Source organism: Manis javanica, chromosome 1, assembly GCF_040802235.1.
Source record: "Manis javanica isolate MJ-LG chromosome 1, MJ_LKY, whole genome shotgun sequence".
NCBI lineage: Eukaryota > Metazoa > Chordata > Mammalia > Pholidota > Manidae > Manis > Manis javanica.
In genome coordinates this window covers 229,517,278-229,540,163 of record NC_133156.1, presented here as the reverse complement: position 1 = coordinate 229,540,163, position 22,886 = coordinate 229,517,278, and the positions used below count along the sequence as shown (strand labels likewise).

At 32.5% G+C, this 22,886-nt stretch overlaps 1 protein-coding gene across 2 annotated transcripts in view; it reads left to right on the top strand.

The window, feature by feature from the left end:
- The window catches only part of GEN1 (GEN1 Holliday junction 5' flap endonuclease), a 33,604-nt gene extending 11,317 nt beyond the window's left edge, over positions 1 to 22,287 (top strand). The window contains exons 4-14 of one of the 2 annotated variants that reach the window (XM_017649892.3): positions 2,176 to 2,352; positions 4,023 to 4,133; positions 8,680 to 8,753; positions 10,773 to 10,864; positions 12,282 to 12,432; positions 12,731 to 12,767; positions 12,859 to 12,939; positions 13,929 to 14,059; positions 15,568 to 15,629; positions 17,139 to 17,279; positions 17,812 to 22,287. In XM_017649892.3, the coding sequence (XP_017505381.3) occupies positions 2,176 to 2,352; positions 4,023 to 4,133; positions 8,680 to 8,753; positions 10,773 to 10,864; positions 12,282 to 12,432; positions 12,731 to 12,767; positions 12,859 to 12,939; positions 13,929 to 14,059; positions 15,568 to 15,629; positions 17,139 to 17,279; positions 17,812 to 19,124 (2,370 nt within the window). In that variant the 3' untranslated portion in view covers positions 19,125 to 22,287. The remainder of the gene's footprint in view (positions 1 to 2,175; positions 2,353 to 4,022; positions 4,134 to 8,679; positions 8,754 to 10,772; positions 10,865 to 12,281; positions 12,433 to 12,730; positions 12,768 to 12,858; positions 12,940 to 13,928; positions 14,060 to 15,567; positions 15,630 to 17,138; positions 17,280 to 17,811) is intronic. The other variant, XM_073216262.1, reaches the window with a different exon arrangement.
- The last annotated feature ends 599 nt before the right edge of the window (positions 22,288 to 22,886 follow it).

Here is a 22,886-nt window from a genome sequence, read left to right as displayed (position 1 = left end):
GCTATTACTTTCTTTCTACTAGTTCAGATATGAGATAAGCAATTTCAGTGTACCCACAGATCATTGGATAGTAGGAGGTTTATTTTTGTATTATTTAATATGCAAAAAAATATTTCTTTGTCTATATAACATTTTTAAATACATATATGTTTAATATGTGTTGGTATTTTATTGGTGAGGAAAAACATTTAACTTAGTTTTTGTACCTCAGTGAACAGTGGCCATCATGTCCTTGTCCCTCTTGTCTTTCAAGGTTTTAATTTTTTCTTTTGTTAAACTTCTTTATATGTTAAGGATATAAACTTTTTATCATATTTGCTTTTAATTCATATCCCTGTTTTTCTTTTAAATTTTGCTTAAAATTTTCATTTATTGTAAAAGACACTGTATAACAATCATTTTCTCTTAAATACCTATTTTTTATTCTTATGTGATTTTTTTTAGAAAATAGTTTTCAATTAATTGTTATGCCACCTTAATGACTATCAATAGCTGAATAAAATATCTGTACTGAATTGTAATTTTTCTCTTATAGTCAGTTCCTGGAAATGTCCATGGTCCACATACTTAGGGCAGTAAAAGCAGATATAAGGCAAAAAGATGTCCATCTCTTCTTGAGAAAATTGCTCCATTCCCATTTCTTTATCCCAGTAATTGTGGTGTTCTTAAATTTTTTGTGTCAGTTGAGAGTTGTTTGCCCATTATTCATTTTCCTGTTTCAGCACCGTCCGTTGCTAGGCCCTACTTCCTCCTAATCCACGGCCATCTTTTAGGACCAAGCAGGAAAGCACAAATTAGTCTTCTTCCAATACCACCCTCTATGACAGACTTGAGGGTAGGGAAATTTGCAACCAGCCTCATCACAAATTCTATGCTGGGTTTTGAAAAGATTTAGAATGACAAATGACACAAGATTTTGAAATAACTTTCAAACTCTTTTATTATGAAGGGATACTTCTTATAAAGGAAGGTTAAAGCAACAATCATGTTGCAGTGAAGCAATACCTGTAACTGTCCCCTGAAGTCACCTGCCCAGAGTCCTGAGAAGTACCCTTTTTTTTCAACATAGTACTTTTTCTTTTTGAACCTTGTCCACCTTGGGCAACATATGGCAGAGGATTGTATTATGTAACATAATGTGTAAGCAATTAATCAGTTAAAATAAAAGATGATATTTATTCTATCAATCTCTAGAAACTACAAGTAGCCTCTCTTCCTCACCATACCCAGTATTCCTCAATGATAAAATGCAAGAATGATAAATGACAAGAAAGAATGCACCAGGTTGTAAGGCTAAACTACAAGCTGCTTGGCTGGGTTAAATTCTAACCCAAAGAAAACTCACAGAAGATTATTTATGCATTAGTGAATTGATATAAACTTCCTGCACAGACATCTGACTCCCCAGGAGCACATCAACTGACCCCTGTGTGGCTTCTCACAATAGGAGAGTTTCACTGTACAGAGGTACTATGAGGAAAAGAAGAGAACTTTACGGCCTCAAGTTAAAATGTTTAATAGTATCTTCTCTGGAAGAACTCTGATTGAGTTGCTCCTTTGAGAAGAATTCTTGGTTTTATCAATATAAATCTTAATGTGATTAATTATTAATTATTTAAAAATATTTCCAGGATCTTGAGATAACACTGAACAAAACAATGAAAGCTGAATATTATGTTTTTTGAAAGGATTTTTAAATTTACTTTTTAAAATTAAGTATTGGTTACTTTTTAATTGACATTAAAAATGTTGACTTTTTCATTACAGAAAATTTTAAATCAATACAGAAGTAACCCATCATCAACCTGAAACAGTTATCAAGTCTTGGCCAATCTCATTTCATCTATCCTTCCATCCATTCCCCTGCTGCCCATTCTCAAACATAATATTGTTTCACTCTCAGTATTTCAGTACCTTTGACTAAAACATAAGGACTCCTAAAAATTAATAAAAACATAGCCATAATACAATTTTTACTATCATACTTAAAAGTTTAACAGTCATTTTTTAAAGCTATAAAGTATTCATTGTTCAAATTTCCAATGGTTCCTTAAATATCATAATTTGTAAAACACCTACTTATAATAATATTTCTAATGTAGAAATAAGTTAAACACCAAAAAAACAGCAATGAAAAATGTTCTTAGATTTCTTGCACCTACTTTTTCTTTTCAGTGTCTTGATATGCTGGAATGCTTAGGAATTCCCTGGGTCCAGGCTGCTGGGGAAGCTGAAGCCATGTGTGCTTATCTCAATGCCCATGGTTATGTAGACGGCTGCCTCACCAATGATGGAGATGCTTTCCTTTACGGAGCCCAGACTGTTTATCGCAATTTCACCATGAATACCAAGGTATTTTTTCTTTCTCCATTTCAGCATTTTTACTAGCTACCTTTTTTAAGGAAATTATTTAATGATTAAGTAAAATAATAGGTCCAAAATGCTTGCCATTATGCCTGGCACATAGGCACATAACAATTGCTAAATAAAATGTTTGCTGTCATTAAAAATAGCATTGTCACATAGTTCATTCGCTTTGAAGTGTGGATTTCTCTCCTCAGGGCTTGACTTGTTTCACATGACTTAATTCTTTATCAGTTAAAATAATATATCATAAGATTATGAAATGTATTGCTTTGACCTGGAGTTTCCAGTTTAGTGATTTATCCTCAAAAACACCTCCAAATATGCAAAGAGAGATATACAAGAATGTTAATTACAGCATTGTTAGTAATCACAAAAATTTGTCAAACAACCCAGATGTCCACTCATCGGGAATGGCTGAATACAGCCATGGTTCTCAGCTAGGGAGGTACTACCAAGGGACATTTTCATTTGGAACTACTCAGGGTTGGGCAGGGAAGACTATAGACATTTGGCAGATTGGAGCCAGGAAAGCTATACCTCTTGCCAAACAATTCTGTTCTCTCTCTGGAAATGTTAATAGTCTCCCCACTGAGAAACATTACCTCAGAATCCATATAATATAGTAAGAAGTCATTAAAAAGGTATGTAGTATTGACATTGAAGATATCCCAATATATTAGAGTGCAAAAAATATTGCAAAATAATATTTTTATATAATTCTGTTTTACTTAAAAATATAGTTAATAATAAATACTTTCATATATCTGTCAACAAATGTTTTTGGAAGAATATGCACCACACTGTTAATAATACTTAACTTTAGATGATGTAATTACTGGAAATGTTTACTTCCTATAATGTACATTTTTATGTGGTTGAATTTTGTAAGATGAAAATTACTTTTGTGGACACCAAAAAAACAAGAGGAAAAAAAAATACTACATCTATTCTTTAAACCATTTTTGAAAGTATGACTTTATTTCCAGATACAAACTTCCCTACTGTCCAAAAGTGGAGTATTTCTGCACAGCGCCTTTCATAAGCTGAGATGACATAAAGCAAAGAAGCAATTACCATTAATTTATATGGAAAAACTTCTTAGTGTTCCCAGACATGAAGATAACCTCTCATAGGCTTTTCTGATACCTTAGGACACATCTTGTTAACATATCCACAAAATAAATAAAGGTAAAGCACAGTTGCTCACAGATACAATTCAAAGATCTGGCAGCCTGATATTGAGGTACTGGATGTAGTTTGCTGGGAAGGAGCTTGGCAGGACCACTGTCACTGCTGAGTGTGCACAGCCTCTATTGGCAGCTTGCTGTAAAACAAATGCTGAGCCCTATTTTTTATTTTCACCTTTTTTCATAAAAGTGAAAATGCTTTTTTGATTTCGTTTGGTCAGAGAAAACAGGTACTAATGTAGATCTTTTGCTAGAGCAAAGTGGTGTAACACGAATTTTTAGGAAAGTGGGGATATACCTGTTTTGAAGTGTAGGACTGTATGAAGATTCTGGTGGTATGGATAATTCCCTATTTAAACTTTTAGGAATAATTGAGCATTTAGAGACAACTCTGATAAATTATTATTTGTAGTATTATATAGTGTATATATGTTTAATTTTTGAAGATTAACCTGTACTTTCTTCTAGGACCCACATGTTGACTGTTATACAATGTCATCTATCAAGAGTAAACTAGGTTTGGATAGAGATGCTCTGGTTGGACTAGCAATACTACTGGGCTGTGATTATCTTCCAAAAGTATGCTGAAATGGTTGTATTATTATTCATAGTATATGTCTTTTGATATCTTACAGGCTGCACAAATGTAAATAAATATGGTTATATGATTAAGAATCTAATTTTGAATATAATTTTAGGCATAATAAACTTCAGTAACTAAAATAATCAGCATTTCAAGTGGCATTAAAAGCTGGCTCATTCTAACACTGAATGTTATAGAATAATAAGTAGTACTGGGGCTTGAATCTCAGTAAATCATTACTCTAGACTGAGAGATTCACACTCAACTTTGACTACCCTTTAAAGAAATACAGATATTAACTCTTTTCTTGTCTCATGCTAATGTTAGTTTCTATTACTGTTTTGTTGGTTTCTTGGTTTTTCACTCTCCATTGTAGCTTTCTAATTATGTCTATACTTAATTTATTACTATTGCTAGGCAACGTGATTGTTGAAGTAAACCATTCATGCTTCCATGCCTCTTAGCATTGCATGGAGTTTTGTTCATACAAACCTTTTATTTTTATCTTAAGATGCACAATATAGTACTCTGTAACTGATAGGTATAATGGTAAGTGATAAATTAAGAATTATGAGAATAATCCTGTTCTTAAATATGGTATTTAAAAATATAAAATGTTTTGTAGCCCTTACTATGTATATAGTTCCATCCGTACGTCCCTACTGATCATCAAATCTAAAGAAGGATGATGTATAATATTTTTCACCAGAGCTTAGGAGAGAGGAAAAAATAGGATAGTAAAACCTATTTTAATTTCTAATTTATGTCATCATGAACCCTAATTTTTAATTTATGTCATCAGTGGCCAAATAGAGAAATCAACAATTTTTTTTTAACTAATAAGAAAAAGAAGCAGGATGAAGAAACTTATAAATAACACAAAAACATAATTACTTTTATTATAATTCTCATTCTGAAATAGAAGATTCCTATTTTCCATATGTAATTCTATCATCACTGATGTCTAGAAACAGCCCATGATTGAATATAAGAAAAAAATTTGCAGACATAAACTCACAGAAACCAACTTTAGCTACAGTGGTGTTTTATTACATTAATTTGACCTTTTGTATCCACTGTAACCAAAAATTCTATTTATATTGCTCTAGTTAAAGATTTTTAAGATGTTACTAACATGATTTGCCTTCAAAAAAGTGTAAGATGTAGTTAATGCTAATATAAGAATGATGATATACAAAGTGTCCAGCAAGGGTACACCAAAGACAAGCTGTAGAGGTGGAAAAGGCTTCTGTCGTGTTACATGCTGCCTTTTTAGTAGCTGGATCCTGGGTATAGGTAGTTTGGGAAGGGGATGAGAGTAGAGGGAAGAGACCTCTTTGCCAGCAGGCACTCAGGTTGCTTAAGAAGTGGCTGTTTACTAACCAGTTTTGAAGTATTTTAACACTGGTGTGTTTATTGCAGTGCATATTGGCTAAAGAGCAGCCCTGATTATAAGAACATAGTAAACTTTCAAAAGAACTGGAAGACTCAAATTTAAACCAGAAATTGTCATATGAATTGCACATATGTATCTGTGTTGTGTATTGTATTGTGTGTGGCATGTGTTGAAATCTTAATGCTTGTTCTGATTTTCTTGTTATTAATTTCAAGAGTTAACTTGGCACTCTTTTTAGTTCCTTTTTGATGTCTGAGTCTTTAAATGTAAATATTCATATAATTAAATGTACATTCTTTTACCTGATTACAAATGTAACATGAAGTTAGGTAAAATTAAAATGCTGTTGACCCTTGAACAATGTGGGAATTAGGGGCGCCAACTCCCTGTGCAGCTCTGAAATCCACGTATCACTTTTGACTCCCCCAAAACTGAACTACTAATAGCCTACTGTTGACCAGAGCCTTACCAATAACATAAACAATTGATTTGATTAACACATATTTTGTATGTCATGTGTATTATATGCTTTTTTCTCAAAATAAAATAAATAAGCTAGGGAAGAGAAAGTAGTTTTCAAATTATCCTAAATCTCCAAAAAAAATTCCAATGTATTTATTGGAAAAAATTCATATATAAGTCGGCCCATGCAGTTCAAAACTGTCTTATTCAGGTGTCAAATGTACTATTAAAATAATTAACATAGAAAGTGAAAGCCGTATGTGGGTGGGACTTGGTGAAGGGGAGAATCTAGTAAACATAATGTTCCTCATGTAATTGTAGATGAATGATACCAAAAAAAAAAAAAGACAAGCAGTAAAGACTAGGGAAGGTAGAAAAAGGTGTCAATAAAATTGCTTGGGGGACTTGAAGCTCTACTACAAAGCCACAGTAATCAAGACAATTTGGTACTGGCACAAAAACAGAGCCACAGACCAGTGGAACAAAATAGAGAGTCCAGATATTAACCCAAACATATATGGTCAATTAATATATGATAAAGGAGCCATGCACATACAATGGGGAAATGGCAGCCTCTTCAACAGCTGGTGTTGGCAAAACTGGACAGCTACATGTAAGAGAATGAAACGGGAACATTGTCTAACACCATACACAGAAGTAAATTCGAAATGGATCAAAGACCTGAATGTAAGTCATGAAACCATAAAACTCTTAGAAAAAAACATAGGCAAAAATCTCTTGGACATAAACATGAGTGACTTCTTCATGAACATATCTCCCAGATAAGGGAAACAAAAGCAAAAATGAACAAGTGGGACTACATCAAACTGAAAAGCTTCTGTACAGCAAAGGACACCAACAATAGAACAAAAAGGCATCCTACAATATGGGAGAATATATTCATAAATGACAGATCCGATAAAGGGTTGACATCCAAAATATATAAAGAGCTCACACACCTCAACAAACCAAAAGCAAATAATACAATCAAAAAATGGTCAGAGGAGCTGAACAGACAGTTCTCCAAAGAAGAAATTCAATTGGCAAACAGACACATGAAAAGATGCTCCACATCACTAGTCATCAGAGAAATGCAATTAAAACCACAATGAGATATCACCTCACACCAGTAAGGATCGCTACCATCCAAAAGACAAACAACAACAAATGTTGGCGAGGTTTGGTGGAGAAAGGGGAACCCTCCTACACTGCTGGTGGGAATGTAAATTAGTTCAACCATTGTGGAAAGCAATATGGAGGTTCCTCAAGAAAACTGAAAATAGAAATACCATTTGACCCAGGAATTCCACTCCTAGGAATTTACCCTAAGAATGCAGCAGCCCAGTTTGAAAAAGGCATATGCACCCCTATGTTTATCACAGCAGTATTGTATTCACAATAGCCAAGAAATGGAAGCAACCTAAGCGTCCATCAGCAGATGAATGGATAAAGAAGAGGTGGTACATATACACAATAGAATATTATTCAGCCATAAGAAGATAACCAATCCTACCATTTGCAACAACATGGATGGAGTTAGAGGGTATTATGGTCAGTGAAATAAGCCAGGCGGAGAAAGACAAGTATCAAATGATTTCACTCATATGTGGAATATAAGAACAAAGAAAAAACTGAAGGAACTAAACAGCAGACTCACAGAACCCAAGAATGAACTAACAGTTACCAAAGGGAAAGGGACCTGGGAGGATGGGTGGGAAGGGAGGGATAAGGGGGGGGTAGAAATGGGGCATTATGATTAGCATGTATAATGTGGTGGTGGGGCACAGGAAGGGCTGTACAACACAGAGAAGACAAGTAGTGATTAAAAAAAAGAAAGTGAAAGCCTATAACAGTTCTGTTCCTCTTCTAAACTAAACACTGTCAGTGGTAGGGGATATAACCCTCTGACTTTTTGTTTGTTACATATGGCAACTATCTTAGCACATCCTGTCCCATCATTGCAGAGTTACTGCCTCTTTCAGATGCAGTCGCCCATTGAATCTGTGAACAACAGACACTAGGAGAGAGTCCTTCGTCCTTGTCGTTGGATATTAAAAGAATTTTACAGAGATTTAAGATTAATGCAAGTAGGCAGTGCACTTTCTTAGAGAAGTGAGGAAACAAACACCTTGATAGACCAACGTGATCTGCTCTTAGAGCATCAGCCCTGGGAAGCAAATATGTTTATTCATTAGTTATTAGGTGACCTAGCATGAGTAGGGAGGGTTTCAGTTAGCACGAGCACAGTTGGGTTACATACATACCTGTGTGTTACAGTGTCACTCATGTAACATCAGCATATAAATTGTCCACCCAGTGGGGATATATTTAGTACTATGATAAAGAAAAGGCAACTGTAAACACCAAATTTTCCTTATGCACATGTCACAAGTTGTTTGTATCTCGGTCCATTTATTTTCTGACCAAGGTGTCTCTAAATCTAGGACGTGGTGACTTAAAACTTGTTAAAACAATAGGTTTACATGAAAAACAAGCTGTATGGGAGCTTTACAGAGCCAGTGGTCTGGGATACAAGGAACTTGGTCAGGACTCAGGTATTTGGAGCTGGAATGCTCTCTCCTTTTTTTTTTTTCTTTCTCTACCTATCTTAAATCAACATACCACACTTTATTCATCCACTCCCTAATGATTAACATTGGAATTTCTTTCCCACTTTCTGAAAGGGAGTCCCTGGAGTTGGAAAGGAGCAAGCGTTAAAACTTATACAGATTGTGAAAGGGCAAAGTTTACTTCAGAGGTAAACAAAAATTACTTTTACTTGTGACGTTAGACTTTTATTCTTGTTGAAATTAATAGTGAATATTACAAAAAGTAGTTTGCTTTCCAAAAAAGGGTTTTTGTATTTTTAAGCTGATTTATATTTTTATTTAAAATCACTTATTTTTATTTATTATGTTTTCCAAAGAAAGGAATAAGAGTATGTGTTCCAAGGCATTCTGTGTTTCTTTCAATATTATTAGCTCACTGCGAACACAAGTAGTAAGATGTCAAATGTGTTTATTTATAACCATGGGCATTTGCCACCAGCTATTTTAGACTATTTTGCCACGAAGTTAAACTAAGTATAACACTGAAGTAATTTTACATTTAAAATTATTTTTCATATAAAGTACTTTGATATTATACTTATTTTCAATTAATGAAACGCTGATGTTGCAAATATTTAATAAGTAACATTTGATCAAAATTTTTGTTTGACTACCCTTTGTTCCATAGCCACATATTTAGTAATACTTTAATTCTAATTAATTTAGACTATTCACTTTGAGGATTCAAGACAATTCAGATACAGAATATATTGAAGTTAACAAACTATGCTATTTAGTTTTGACAGCATGTGAATTATATTTATGTGATAAAAGCACAGTTTATAAAAATTAATATAAATAATATAATAATGTTAGGCAAGAAAATAGATATGAGCGGAGTGACAGTTATAGAATGAGTAAGAAGAAAAGGAGTAAGACACTGGGAAACGTAGAGCAGTCTTGGCCCCCAGTAGATCTGAGATGGTGAGTATATGAAAGGAAACATTAAGTTGTAGGATTTAAAAAGGAATGGCCATGTAAAGAATTTCACATCACTGTACTTTTTTCTATAACTCTATAAAGCTCAATAGCTTTAATTTAACTTAATTTAATTTAATAGATTTAAGATTTCAGTAAACCGATTATTATGCCAAAGCTGGGGGGGAAGCCATATTTTGGCAAGAAGTGAATTAAGGAACCGTTTGACAATTGTGAGGAATGATATAAAGAATGAAAAGCAAGCAAATACAGTACTTGGCTAACTACAAATCACTCTTACTAAAACAGTTGCAGCAAATCGGTACTTTTGGCAACATTTCATTAAATATTGTCATAACACTTGAAAACAGTGAAATTACATTTCTTGTTATAATTATCTGTCATTTTAATTTTGATTAATTTATACTGACTTTCCCCCTAGTTATTTGTAATTTTTGAGGTTCTATTTATTGTTCATCCAGCAGCATTTAATGCTTATTTTCAGCATGTTTGTATTTGGTCTTTGTAGTAAATGAATTAGAAATCCCAAAAGCTAAATAATAACTCTCAGTAACAGATACTACACAACAAACTAAAGAGATAATTTAGCTTTTTATTAGAACTTTAACTTGTGTAAGTACAAGAACATAATTCAGAATACTTATGTTTTATGATGAATACTATTTAACCATCTGTTTGTATAAGAGATTAAGAGAATGATAATTTCACATGATCTAGATTTTTTAAACAGTTTTTACCCAGGCGTTTAATGTTGTATTTACTGTTATGCTTTACCCGTTACCCTTTTTCTGATGAAGAACAGTGTTTATGTACATGATTATGTTTGCTTTATAACTTGGCATACAAAAAAAGAGATCAAAACACGTGTATACAAATCATTCTCCTTACTTTTTTCTGCCTAATTTAAGATTCCTTAAAAAAAAAAGCTGGATGACTCTATGAATACACACAACCATTTCTCTTCTCCCTTTCCCTTTCCCTCCACCCGCTCCAACCTCCTCTCCCCCCCTCCCTCTCTCTCTCTGACTCTACCCTGTTGAAATTCTGTCCTTAGGGCCACATTTAAAAATTGAGGGTTTTCCCAGGCTGGATCAGCAACTTAATCTGCCACCAAAGGGAAAATAAGTAGGCAGGTGGAAGGGAACAGAATAGTCTGATATTTGAGAACATGGCATTTTTGGTGACCTTTCATTTTCATATTTTCTCTGTTAAACCATTTTCTTTTAAAGGTTTACTCAGTGGAATGAAAAATCTTGTTACTCTAATCCCCAACCGCTGGTTAATAAAAAACCAGCTCACTGCTCTGTGTGTTCCCATCCAGGTAAGCAGACATAAAAAATGACATCTCTAAAGTATTAGTGTCTGATACCCACGTTTTCATCTTTGTTCTTATAGACTTTTACATGCCTGTCTTCCTCACTAGATTGGGAATCCTGAATCAGCAGTAGTTTTACATATACATTGGCACTCAATAAATGTTAATTGAATGAAATAATGTTAGGTACATATAGGATAAGAGCAGTTTCAAACTGTGATACCAAATTACTTTGATCTTAAAATTATATAAAATCCATTTTAAGAAAAATGCTGATGAGTTTTAGGAGAAAATGGAACTGAAATCATTTGTATTCATGTCAGTGATATCTTTGTATATTTAAATGATTCTTAATTGTCCTATAGTGCATTTTATTGTGTATGAAGATAGTCACTTAAAACTAATTTCTAATACATGTTCATTATTATTGAAAATACTTGTTTCCTCTTCATTTGTCCTGGTAAAAAAAAAGATGCCACTGACATATACTAGATTAGAAAGACTGTTCACTCCCAGGACAGATTAGGAGATCATTTTAGCTCATCGTTTAAAAGAAATTCTCCTTTATTTGTCTTAGTATGTGTTCATTAACATTGGTAAGTTATAAATGAAATCATAGGAGAAATAAATATATTTTAAATAAGATTCCATTCTATGGTTTTTCTATGCAAATTGTTTCAGCATATCAATTTAAATTATTGAAATCATTTACACTTAGTATTTGTAAGAACTGTGAATACTAACTTAAGTACAGTACATAATGTCAGCCATTCCATAGTTTTTGATAACCTTATAAATGATGATCTTAGGTCATATCAGTTGTGAATGTTTTTCTGTATTCTCAAAACAGTGCTGAAGGTGATTATGCTCTACTTTTAAAAGGAACTGGGGTACCATACCCATACCACAATCATAATTTGATCATGCTAAGCATAGTTAAAAATAGCAATACAGGTAACTGAGAGCTAGACAGTAGCAGAGATAACTAATTGCTATATTCCTTTATTCCCATTAAAGAAAGCATTTAATGAATTTCTATTAAGTAAATAATCTTTTTTAATACTGGTAATTGCATCCTACTTTTCTTGTATGTAGCTATCAAATAAACCACAAAGTTTTCCATTGTTGATTATTATATATGTATCATTTCAAGTTAGAAATGAACACTTTCTCTGTCAGAAGAGTAATTTTCAGAAAAAAAATAGTATGATAATAATAGCTCAGGATCTAACTTATCCAAAGAATTTCTATAGTGTTCATTACTCTATTCAGTCTAAATGTATGGAAACCCTTCTACGTGCTAGGCCCTGTGCTAGGCAGTATTCATTTTTGATAATTTGGGTTAAGGGCAAAAGAAAAAATGTATGTAGAAGATAATTTCTAAAAAGCAGTGAAAATCATACTTCTTTGTGTCTCCATAAAGGTTCACCTAAGGATCATGAACGTAATGGATGCAAATTATGTAAAACTGATCAATACTGTGAACCACATGATTATGAATACTGTTGTCCTTGTGAGTGGCACTGTACAGAATATGATAGACAACTAAATGCAGTAGAGAACAGTATTAAGAAGTAAGTTTTTTTTTAACTCATTTTTTTCTGGCATGACCTATTTATACATTTGTGGTTGAATTATTTCCAAATAACCTTCTCCCATGTCTAGATTAGTAACATTTAACAAAATCCTTTCCCTGTTTCTGTTCAAAAGTAGGCTATCTCAGAAGACAGTAATTTAATAGTTATTCAAAGAGAAGCTTGATAACTATACAAAGACATTTTTCATTAAATGAGAGGAGATTGGATGAGATAATTTTTGAGTCTGTCTAAATATGCCTGATTGTATTAATACATGTATATAATTTACTTTCAGAAAAGCCTGCAATTGTGAGGGATTCCCATTCTATGAGGTAATAACTAATAATTTAAATGTGTGTGTATTTCAGAAGCTTTTTTTAAAAAGTTTGAAGTCTCAGTGCCTATTTTCTTTTCTCTTGCTAGGTTATTCAAGAATTCCTTTTGAACAAGGATAAATTGGTGAAGACAATCAGGTACCAAAGACCTGATTTATTATTGTTTCAGGTATATGCAAAATAAATTCTTACTTTACGGTATGAAGTTGGATACTAAGAAAACAAAAAGGAATAATCACTTTGACTGATCTGAAAGGAGATTTAAAATAGACAGCTATTTAAAAAATGCATAAATAAAAAAAATAGACAGCTATTGATTGCCCATAAATTTTTTATCATACATTTCTCATACATCTTCATTCCTTTGCCACACAGTAACCACACTTGGTAGACGTAAGACAAATTACAACTATACTGTTCTTCAGAAGACACCTTATCCCATGTACAGATATATTGTATACAGACATATGCTGGGAAAGTGTTGCTAATAACCAGAGACTGTTAGGATCAGGTATCTCATTATGAAAGGCAGTATAGTTTACAAGAGCACTGAGATTAGTAATGAGTGATATAAATTTAAATTTGGACAGTCTGTTACTTTGTGACCATCAAAATAGATATGTGTTATCCTCAAAATAGAAATAATATTAGTTATGACATCATGTAAGGATTATCATAAAATAATATTCCAAAAGCTTCTGTAATATACATACATTTAAATGAGATTTATATTAACCTCTAATACAGTGTCTAGAGAAACAGTGGATCAATAAATTGTAATGACTTATTGCTTATCCTTACAAACAACAGAAACAATAATCGCAACCATATTTATTGAAGTTGAAATTTGCTATTATATTTAACACATTACATATAATCTCACTTAATCTTTGAGCTGGGTTATATTTTACAGATGGAAAACCCTAAGCTAAGAGAGGCCAAGAAATTTATACACCATTTAGGAAATTTCATACTGGCATTTAAACTGAGAACCCTCATACTTAATCATCATATAATAGTGCCTCTTTTGTTCTTTCTGGGAATATTCTCATTAATACTACTTAAATGTTAATTCTGAAGGAAAAATAATGTCCCCTGAGAATGCTGTTTGTCTCCAAGAGATAGTAACATCTTGTTTTATTTTTATTACATCTCCAGAGATATACTCTTGAAAAAATGGAGTGGCCCAATCCCTATGCATGTGAGAAGCTTCTGGTGCTTTTGACCCACTATGACATGATAGAAAGGAAGCACGGCAGAAGGAACTCTTACCAACTACAGCCAGTTCGGTAATGTAAAGAATTGTATGAAGAAGTCTCTGTGTTTCAAGTTAAATATCTTATAATCTTATAAACATTCTTCTTCTTAATATCTTTAATATCAGGGTATACAGCTCTTTGTTTTCTAAAGATGAAGGAAGGGTCTATTGGAATACTAAAAGTTTATTCAGGGTTTACAGTCAACATAACATGGTAAGTTAATGCTTTGATACACTTGTCAGCTTTAAATACATAGTAATAATAGGTTGTTAAAAGAAATAAATACAAAGTATAGCCAGGCTTAACCAGACAGCTAATTCAATGGACCAGGAAGGGAACAAAAATGTACTGAGTGGAGTGAATAAACTAAGAATTGGTGAATCTCAATAAAGGGTATATGAGTATTCATTGTCTAGGCCTTATAACTATTCCAAAGGTTTGAACATTTTCAAACTAAAAAGTTTGGGGAAGGTATCAAAGAAAAAAGATAAACTACAAAGCAATGACAATATTATTCCACACATCTTTCAAGACAGTAATAGAAGCCAGAAGATGATAATATTTCAAAGCTTTGAGTAGAAATAATTGGCAACCTAGACATTATTAAGACATTATTTACTGGTTGGTAAGGCATTTTCAGAAATATGAAGACTAAGAGTTTGTCATTCACAAACCTTCATTAAAAGCACCGTTAAGGAATGTACTTCAGCAAGTAGAAAAATGAATCCTTTGGGAAGATGTGAATAATAAGAAGCAGTGGTCAGCCTAGAAAGCAGTAAAACATATTTAGCTAATTTAATAAACTGGAAAAAATATGTATATAAATATCTGCATAATGTTTAATGATTAATATGTGATAATAAAAAACTAAAACTCCGAAAGTATGCATACAAACATTTAAGGGTAACCACTAAAACATTAGAAATACAATCTCTATCTTCCAAACCAATGTCTAAAAAATTGGAAGATAACACTATCAAACCAAAAGAATACAGGAAAGAAGAAGGGGGGAGAAAAGTAGACTAGAAAAGACAAAATAAGATGTATGAATGAGTCCAGCTAAATTGGTAATCCCAATAAATGTAAGCGGATTAAGCTCATCTAATTAAATGAATAAATAAACAAAATTCAGCAATACTCTGCTGTTTGTAGGGCATGTGCAGAATAAAATGACACAAATTTTGAAAATAAAGAGATTCAAAAGATTTACCAGACACATATTTATGAAAGTGATAGAGCAAAATTAACAGAAACAAAATAAACTTTAAAACAAAAATCTTTATTACGGAAAAGAAGAATACTGAATAACAATGAAAGGAGCAAGCTACTGATAGGATCTAAGAATTATAAATTCTGTGCACCTAACAAATTATCTTCTGGATGAACTAGCTCAAGGAATAACTGCAATAATTCCTTATAATATTTTTAGAATATTCTAAAAATAGAATAAAAATGGAAATTGAATTATGCAATCTGTATATTGAAAATTTCCAAATAACTCATGCAATTGGACCTCATTAGGTGAATTTTTTTTTCAGAATTGTTAAAACCCGGATCAGAAATGGAGTTCGTTGCTTTGAAATAGAATGGGAAAAGCCTGGTATGTATTCATTTTAAGCAAAATTTGTAACATTTGACCATATAAGTTTAACAAATATTGTATATATATGTATATATATAAAAAATAAAGAAGAAATATATCATATGTACTGAGGATCAATTTCATAGTTTACCTGTGCTATTTAAATAGGCTTTGACTAATAGTAAATATGAAAACTTCAAGTGATTTTATTATCATATCTCAAATTATATTTCTTTTATAATTAATGTTTAAGAAAATAATATGGAAATAGTTTTGATTTATATTTCTCAAGAAAATGCTGCTACAAATGGTCTGGTCATTGGATTTCATTGTATAGCTGGGTATAAAATCAAGGTTGCTGAATAGTATGTAGGGTATTCTTCCTCTCTTTTCTTTATTTTTTTTAGTTTTATTGGGAATTTATAATTGTCAAATAACTTTTATTTTGCTATTGACAGATATACAGTGAGCTCTGAATTAGCTCCAAAACTGAAGGCAAGGAAAGCACAGATCATTTAAAATGGAAAATAATCCCAAATTCATTTCTATCTGGCTTTGAAATTAGATTGTGTGGTTATATGCGAACAAGTGGAAGAGTACTTTGTCACTGAAAGTTTAAGTTATAGGTGACTTTGAAGAATGAAATTATAAAGAAGTAGATAAATCATTCTAAACAATAATAGGAAAATAGCTGAACATTTTTGAAAGCTGTTTAGGAACAGTGCCACCAACTGAAATATATTTTGAGAAAAGAAAATGGCATTAACCCAGTTTGGCAATGCATCAAGGGTCCAGAATTGAGGATTAGGTACCCACTTTCACTTACCCTTGTGGGAACTATCCCTTAAGGAAGAAAATGGACCCCAAATAGTTTCACTAAGAAACACTTTGAAGTTCACCTGTTTCCATTGTTTGTACTTGAAACACATCAACGAGTTTGGCTTCTTATGTAGTTGTGCTCTTACATAGAATAAACACAAGAATTTAGTCTACTATTTGTATATGTTAATGTGAATTTACATATGAGCATTCTCATTTTCATTTATCAGTGGCTTGTCAGTCCAGTAAATCTGGGTATATTCTCAAGACATTGTTAACAATCTGGAAAATAGTAATAATTTTGATGACCCTGTTAATTCTGCTCTTTTTAGAAGCCACTGCTAAAAAAAGCTAATGTTGAAGTTTTAAGAAGCTATTCCCATTCTTTATATGGAATTTTAACGCTTAATTATACTAAATGAAAACCAACTAACCTTATCTAAACAGTTATCTTCTAAGCTGCCCCTACCATCTCTGAAACAAGTTCTAATTTAAAAGGAATCTCCTTCTAGCTCTTACGAAGCAGAAAATCAATTCTAGTATCAACAGATTATTAGGATAAAGATAACATTATTAGGATAGAGATAACAATTTGCCATAAATTATCCATTTGTGAATGACTTTGTTTATGTGGTAAACTTAGTTACCTGAAAAATCAAAATTTTCAAATCTAGTTAAGGCTGTTTTACTGTATTGATAATCTTTTAGAGCATTATGCTATAGAAGATACACATGGAGAACTGGTTCTACAAACAACAGAAAGAGAATCATTGTTTGAAGCAGCCTATCCTGAGATTGTTGCTGTTTACCAAAAACAAAACTTAGAAATTAAAGGGAAGAAACAGAAGAGTAAGTGTTTCATTTGAGAGCTATTTATACCACATTCAAAAATATTATAGAAGAGTTACCTCTCTGTTTAAATCGATCTTGTCTAAAGTTCGCTGAGAGCTCTATAAAATCGAGAGTAAGGATTATATTCTTGCTTCTTTGTCTTGGCACTCTTCTTTTAAAGCTAAAAGCCAAGAGTAAACTATTCTGCTCTGTGTCTGCTTACTTTACAAAATGTTAATAATAGTAATGAGACTAGCTGCTTAGTGAACAACTAGTATATATAACATATTTTGTATTATAAATACATTTTCTTTGTTTCCCAGAATTTGGTAAGGAAAACAATCTGATTATGACATTGTGACATTGTTTACAAAAGAAAATAATTTATAGTATTTTGTTATAGTTATTTATCATAGAGTTTTCATGAATGCACTGAGACAACACAAAAAGTGCTCATGCAGAAAATCCCTGATCTGAACTCTTAGTTTGTTTACCCGAGTTAAGGAAAATAAAATCGATTTTAATAGTATTCTTTTTTATTTCTTTTCAGATATGAAAATTAAACCTAAAGGAAACAATTTGCTAGAATCAGATGATATGATGTATTTTCAGTCACACATGAGTTTAAAACCCACATGTGAAATCTTTTCTAAGCAGAATTCCAAGTTAAATTTGGAAATTTTTCCTGATTCTCCATCACCCCAGGAATCTAAAGCTGTGTTGTCGAATAGCTTGCTTTTACCTGAAGACACTCCCTGTGTGAATATACAACGGTTAATGTCTCCAAGACCTTTGGCTATGCAGCAAATTAAAACTGTCAGTAAATCTCTAATCTCAGAATCTAGTCAAACCAATACCTCATCCCATAATACAGCAGCGATTGCTGATCTACACTTGAGCACCATTGACTGGGAAGGTACTTCTTTTAGTAAATCTCCAGCTATCCCAAGGAACACTTTCCCTCATGATTTAAAATCAGAATTTGAAACAGCCATCCCTGATAACTTTAAAAATAACCCAGAACAATTGTCAGGTGAATCAAAATGGTGCACCACAAACATTAATAAAGTATTGGATCGGGATCTTCAAAAGACTAATTCTGAAGAACATCTACTTTCTGGCATCACTGATTTACACCTTCAGGATTTGCCTTTAAAGGAACGAATACATGTGAAACCATTATGTCTTCAGGATAATGTACAAGCAGATGTTGACCTAAAAACTCTGTCCCTACTTACCGCAGAAGAATCTTGTATTACTAACAGTAGTTCTGATGGTCAGTCACATCTCTCAAAGGATCTTCCAGGAGTTCATTTGCAAAATGAATCTAGAAACTCTCAAGTTCTAAAAGGAGACCAGCTGTTTCAGAATTATAAAGTGAATACTTATATACCTTTTTCTGTCAAGAACCCAATAGTAAAAACCCCCAGCATTGGAATGGGACCATCAAATACTTCTTTAAATCATAGTAGAAAAGTTGATGTGCAAACTGCTCAGAAAATTGTAATGAAGACAAGCATTTGCCTCGATAGACATTCCTCTGAAGAAAAAAGTGTCCCCGTATTGGAGAAAGCTAAGTGTTCAACTCAGAAAATGAAGCAGAGTTCTTGGAAGCATTACCCAGCCGGATTCAAGAAAAATGACACCAACAAATTGAGTAACTCGAAGATACATGTTAAAGAAACTGAACAGTGTGTTCAGGCACATAAAACAGATGGAAATGAAGAAAAGTGTTCCCCAGATGCAGCAAAAGGTTCTCTGAGGTTTCTACAGCATCATAACGGAAAAGATGACTCTAATAATTACTTAGATAGTCCCCTCCCTTTGTGCCAGAGATTAAAGCTAAGGTTTCAAAACACTTGAAATGAAACTTAATATATTTAAGTATATGTTATTATTTTAGTACTGTCGGCCTTAACAAAGGCAGAGGGAAGATATCTAGTTAATGGTTAGTAGAAAAATGTAATGTAGTTCTAAATCTCATGGGACACTTTTGCCACTTTAATTAAAATTGTAGTTTAAAAATATTACCTAAAACTGCAGTTTTAAAGGATGATTCTTGTGAAAACTTAAATGTGTTTTAAAAATATTCTTTTGCTGTTTTTCGTATCTCTATTGATTCTTCTTTAGTTGTAGCTTTAAAGTGTTAGTACAGTTCTAGATAGAATAAATCCTTTGGCACATTTTTACTCATTTCTTCTACAAGCTTCTAAAGTACTTGTTTATATTACAGCTTGTTCCCAAGAGTATAACTTTTTGTGATTGTCTACACTCTCACAATGTTTTCTATGGTGCCTTTCCTGACAGTTATATTTTCTTTTAATGTGAAGATACTTTTAAGTATGCTCTTCCAGTTTGATGACATTATTCTCTTTTGTGAGGGACCAAGATGGAAAAAGAGGCAGCTGATCAATGTATGTAATAAAAATGATGGTTGTAATAGCTGAACAAACTGAGGAAAGCAACTCCTTACATATCCCCAGAAGTTCACAGGCATGCCCAGTGGAAGACTTGGAAGATAGAAGGCATAACCAGATGAAAATTAGAAATTTCCAGAGAATCACATAGTTAATTAATGGTATGGGATTTCTTGCTTCCTAATGCCCTGGTTTTTCTGTTTTCTTTTTCTCTTATAGCACATTTTTCTTTTCCTTTTTAAAATATGAATCTATATAATATTGACTTCAATACCTCCAAATATTAAGTTGTGTACTCATTTATTTAGCACTCAAAAAGTCTGGAAGCAACCAGATTGGAAAGGAAAAGGTAAAACTGTCACTCTTTGCAGATGACAGATCTTCTATATACAGAATTCTAAGAAATCCATTAAAAACTATTAGAACTGATAAATGAATTCAGCAAGGTTGCAGGATACAAGATCAACGTACAAACATCAGTTGTATTTCTAAGCATCCACGGTGAATAATACCAAATGAAATGAAGAAAATTCCATCTACAACATCAAAAAGAATAAAATTAAATAAATATAACAAAATAAATGCAATTTATACTCTAAAAACTATATTGTTTAAGGAAAATAAACAGATACCCCATGTTCATGGATTAAAAGACTTGATATTAAGATGGCAATACTCCCCAAATTTATAGATTCAATGCAATCCTCATCAAGTCCAGCTGATTTCTTTGCAGAAATTGACAAGCTGATTCTAACATTCATATGAACATTTAAAACAGAATAGACAAAGCAAAGCAATCTAAAAAAAATTGGAGGTCTCACCCTTCCTTTTTCTGATTTCAAAACTTACTAGAAAGCTACAGTAATGAAGAATATTGTAACGGCATAAAGGTAGATATATAGATCAATGGGATAGAATTAAGGGTCCAGGAATATGTCCTCACATTTATGTTCAATTGGTTTTCAACTAGAGTACCAAAACAATTCATGTGGGGAAATACTAGTCTTTCAGCAGAAGCTACTGGCATAACTGGATGTCCACATGCGAGAAGATGGAAGTCTTATCCCAACCTCTTACAATATATAAAATTTAGCTCAAAATGTACCAAAGACCTAAATGTAAGAGCTAAAACTATAAAATTCTTAGAAAAAAAACAGACATAATCTTTGTGACTTTGGACTAAGTAAGGACTTCTTAAATAGACAAGTAGTGATTCTGTCACATCTTACTATGCTGATGGACAGTGACTGTAATGGGTATGTGGTGGGGACTTGATAATAGGGGGAGTCTAGTAACCATAATGTTCATGTAATTGTACATTAATGATAGCAAAATAAAAATTAAAATAAATAAATTAAGAAAAAATACGACACTGAAAGCTCAGACAAGAAGAAAAAAATAGATGAGCTACATCAAAAGTAAAAAATTTTATGTTTCAGAGGACTCAAGAAGATGAACAGCAAAAATCCACAAAATTGGAGAATATATTTTTAAATTATAAACATGATAAGGAACTTTGATCCATAATGACTTGTAAAAAGCTTACACCTCAGTAATCAAAAGACAAATAACTTAAAAGTGGGTAAATTCTGAAAGGACATTTCTGCAAAGAAGATACACAAATAGCCATACACAAAAACATGAAAAAATTCTCAAGATCATTAATTTATCAAAAATGCAAATCATAACCACAATGAGACACCACTTCACCCTTAATAGGATAACTAGAATAAAAAAGATAACAAGTGTTGGTGAGGATGTGGAGAAATTGGAACCCTCATAACCTGCTGGTCGAGATGTAAAATGTACAGCCACTTTGGAAAAAGTACAGTGGTTCCTCAAATGGTTAAATATAGTTACCATATGATCCAGCAAATGCACTCCCTGGCATGTGTCTAAGAGAAGTTAAACCATACATCCACATGAGGGCACACAAATGTCTGTAGCAGCATTATTCATAAAAGCTCAAAAAGAATCAACCTGAATGCCCATCAACTGATGAATGGATAAACAAAATGTGTATCAAAACATGGAATATCAGCAATAAAGAAATGAAGTATGAATACATATTGCAACATGATGGCCCTTGAAAACATGCTCAGTGAAAGAGGCCATTCACAAAAGACCATATATATGATTCAATTTCTGTAAAACATTCCAAATAGGCAAATGTATAATCTGTAGAAACAGGAGAGTCATGGTTGTTAAGGGCTTGGGAAGAAGGTAGGGAGGTAGAAGGGAAATGTCTGCTAATGGGATGGTTTGGGAGGGAGGGAGTAGATGATAGAAATACTCTAAAATTGATCGCGGTGATTGTTCAAAACTGAATATACTAGAACCATTGAATTGAATTGTGCAATTTAAGTGGATAAATGCTATGGTATGTGAATTATAGCTTAATAAAGCTATTTTAAAAACAAAACTGTTAAGTGTATAGTATTTTTTTAATATGTAAAGTATATAGTATTTAACCTCATTCCCACATATGCAACACCATTATTTCATAGTTAGGAAACAAGTCCAGAAAAATGAAGAGATTTGTCCAAGACTGGAGATGAAATTTTGTTTTACTAATCTAGTGCTTATTACATTATGCCATGTTGTAAATATAGACTAAAATTTAGAGTACTTTTGAATTTTTGTGCTTTTTCTGCAGTTACAATTTTTTGTTTTGAAAATTCCACTGAAGATATATAAAATGCTCTGAATCAAGTTCTATGTTTTAGAAAAGTGTCATGTTTGCAGAGACATATATAAAATCCTTGTGAGCAAGGCGATTCCTAAGTAAAGGTAATCAATCCTCTGCTTCTCAAAATATATATAGTTTAATCCGTGGTTATTTGTGTAAGTGTTACTTACTTTTTAAGGTAATACTTTCTTGTGGTTAATAAAGGTGAAATAGTACACAAAATATAGAGTGAAAAATTCAATCTCCTTTCTATCCTTAATGCCTGGACTCCAATTCTTACGTTTAGAGGAAAACGTAGTTCCTAATTTCTTACAGATCTGAAGGTGTTCAGAACCAATAAACTAATGTAGCTTAGAAATTATTCCATGTCAGTACATATATGGGCTATCTTATTCTAATAGCTTCTATGTCCCTGTATATCTTTACAAGGTGCCTAGAGACCTATAATAGATGTGACTGTCATGTTTGATTTTAACTTGATAAATGTACATTTTTAAACATTTTTGATTTCCTAATTTA